Genomic DNA, 2351 nt, shown 5'->3' with positions numbered 1-2351 from the left:
ATTTCATCTTAGACTTGAGTTACTTAATTTAACCCATTAAACCAAAATTAATTAATAGCTCAATTGAACTCCAATCAATTAATTAGCCTAATCCAAAAATAATTCATAAGCTCTTATGCAACATTGCATATTCACTAAAATGTTCTTATATCCCAAATATCCCTCAAATAATGTGTCACAAAGGAATATGAGTTTGATCAAGGATCATTGGAACCCATAAGAAATTCTAAAATTTACTCAACATCCCATTATAAAGAATAAATTGCACTCTAGCATCCTATAATACTACAATGAGACGTGGATTCATCACTGTGGAGAAGATGATGGTTAATTTAGCTGCATACATATATATGACACTTAAAGGCTTGTAGTTTGGACTCTTGTTATCCCTAGCTTCAAAGACATGTACTTAGGACTCTCATTACCCTTAACTTGGCGATTTCTTCAGCTGTTGGGTCCAGCAATCAAACGAATTGCATTTGGATCAAGGTTGGGAATCAAATAAGCAAGGTCATCTATAGTTGCATTCTTCTTCTTCAAGTGATTGTTCCAGCGGTTCTTGATAGCGTTAGCAGATCGCCTAGGAACATATTTCGGCATAGATGCCCATCTGCAAATTACCACAGGAACTCCTACCTCAGATTCAAGCTGATCACCACACAAATATCATATCATATCATTATTAATTACCTCACATCAGCGCCCTTTAGAAAGATGATGAGCTCATCTTCCTCTTGGGAGAATTCCCCTTTGTTGATATCAGGGTGCAGGTAGTTCCTCCACCTATGTGAACAACTTTTTTCATCCCTGTCCAGCTTCCCTAGCTGTACGATCTTTCTCCAAGATAGATTGGGGTATTCTGTCTTCAAGTGTTTGAGTTTTTTGTCTTCTTCTTGGGTCCATACCCTTCTCTTCGGCCGTGGTCTTGCCATTACGGGTTTCCCTGCAAAGATGGAAGAAATGAAATAAAGCTACTTCCATGAAATATACAACCAGGAAACAAAAAAACAAATAAACAAATAAATATTACAATGACAGCTTGAAGAAGCAAACCCTAAGCCCTGTGATTGTTCAGCAGTCGATCTTCATAGCTTCATAAATGAGTTGCCTTTAGATGCGGTGCGTCATCCTTCCATTTGTGTTTGCAGGGTGCCCGCCTTCAGTGCAGTTTGAATTATCTAGAATGAGTTGTCTTTGGAGGCGAGTGCATCCTTCGGTTTGTGTTTGTAGGGTTCAGTTCTTTGCCTTTGATTTTTTTATTGTTATTATTATTATTGTATGTTTATTAGTAATCCTTTTTATATATTTTTTGAATCATCAAACTTGAAAATAAAATAAAATGTGAAATCATTTTTTTTCTTAACCCCCATGTGTGTTCCGCAGTCTCATAGTTTTATAAATGCCCGCCTTCAGTTAGAATGAGTTGTGTTTGGAGGCTGTGAGTGCACCCTTCGGTTTGTCGTAGGGTTCAGTTCTTTGCCTTTGATTTTTTTATTGTCATTATTATTATTGTACGTTTATTTGTATTACATACCAATTTGATTTTATTAGTAATCTTTTTTGTATATTTTTTCAATCATCAAACTTGAAAATAAAATAAAACTTGAAATCATTTTTTTCTTAACTAAACTGAAACATTTTTTTAAAGAATATTGAGATAATTTGTTTAATAATAAAACTAAAAATAATTTTTCTTATTAACAAAACTGCATTCATTTTTGTTAATGATGAGCTGGGTAAGCTGGGTAAGGATTCTGGAGAAGAAACCATGGTGAGCTGAGCATAGACAGAGAGAGCTGAGAAAAAGCTGTGAAACAAAGAGGTGGGGAGTGAGCAGGCTGTGAGAGAGTGAGCAGGAGATTTAGAGGAAGCTGGGTGAGATACGTTTGAGCAGAGAAATACTGAGTGAGAGGGAGTTACAGCAGCGGAAAGAATCTGAGGGAGATCTTGCTGATTCGTGGGAAGGAAAGTAGAGCTTGAAGCCAAGCAACTCTTTGCTTGAGGGAAGCTTTCCACGTATGACTACTGTGAGCTTCTTGTCTCTCATTTTCACACTGTTTTACTCTCATTTTCAACTGCTTTTCTGAGCATTGATTTGTTGATTGGTGTGGACATCAAGGGCCACTCGTTTCCTTTGTTGGATTTAACTCTTTACATGCATGCTCAGTTTTGGCTTTATTTTGGTATCTTTGATTTCTCTTGTAAAATACCTGATGCATTGAGGAGCACTCCCAGGTGCGAGCACTGTGGATTTCCTATTCATCTTTTTCATTACATTGCATTTCAACATGAAATGGGGTTTCCATTTAATGAATCTTTTGTCTGTCATTCTGGACCATACTTTGTTTTGG

At 36.6% G+C, this 2351-nt stretch overlaps 1 protein-coding gene across 1 annotated transcript; it reads right to left on the bottom strand.

The window, feature by feature from the left end:
• Nucleotides 1-444: 444 nt before the first annotated feature.
• LOC104882011 (transcription factor MYB29) lies at nucleotides 445-2047 on the bottom strand. Its single transcript, XM_010663889.2, has 3 exons — nucleotides 1885-2047; nucleotides 691-943; nucleotides 445-610 (listed from the first exon to the last, which is right to left on the bottom strand). The coding sequence occupies exons 1-3, from the start codon at nucleotides 2045-2047 to the stop codon at nucleotides 445-447; spliced, it is 582 nt and encodes a 193-aa protein (XP_010662191.2).
• Between the last annotated feature and the right edge of the window lie 304 nt (nucleotides 2048-2351).

This window comes from Vitis vinifera, chromosome 16 (genome assembly GCF_030704535.1).
Source record: "Vitis vinifera cultivar Pinot Noir 40024 chromosome 16, ASM3070453v1".
Lineage (NCBI taxonomy): Eukaryota > Viridiplantae > Streptophyta > Magnoliopsida > Vitales > Vitaceae > Vitis > Vitis vinifera.
This window is presented reverse-complemented; position numbering and strand designations above follow the sequence as displayed.

What these genes read in the sequence shown, in the direction of transcription:
- LOC104882011 (XM_010663889.2), bottom strand. Translation starts at nt 2,047, where the DNA reads ATGAGAGACAAGAAGCTCACAGTAGTCATACGTGGAAAGCTTCCCTCA. An exon ending in CAGTATTTCTCTGCTCAAAC is followed by an intron (nt 944 to 1,884) that starts GTATCTCACCCA and finishes CCATCTTTGCAG; the next exon opens with GGAAACCCGTAATGGCAAGA. An exon ending in CTAAAGGGCGCTGATGTGAG is followed by an intron (nt 611 to 690) that starts GTAATTAATAAT and finishes GGTAATTTGCAG; the next exon opens with ATGGGCATCTATGCCGAAAT.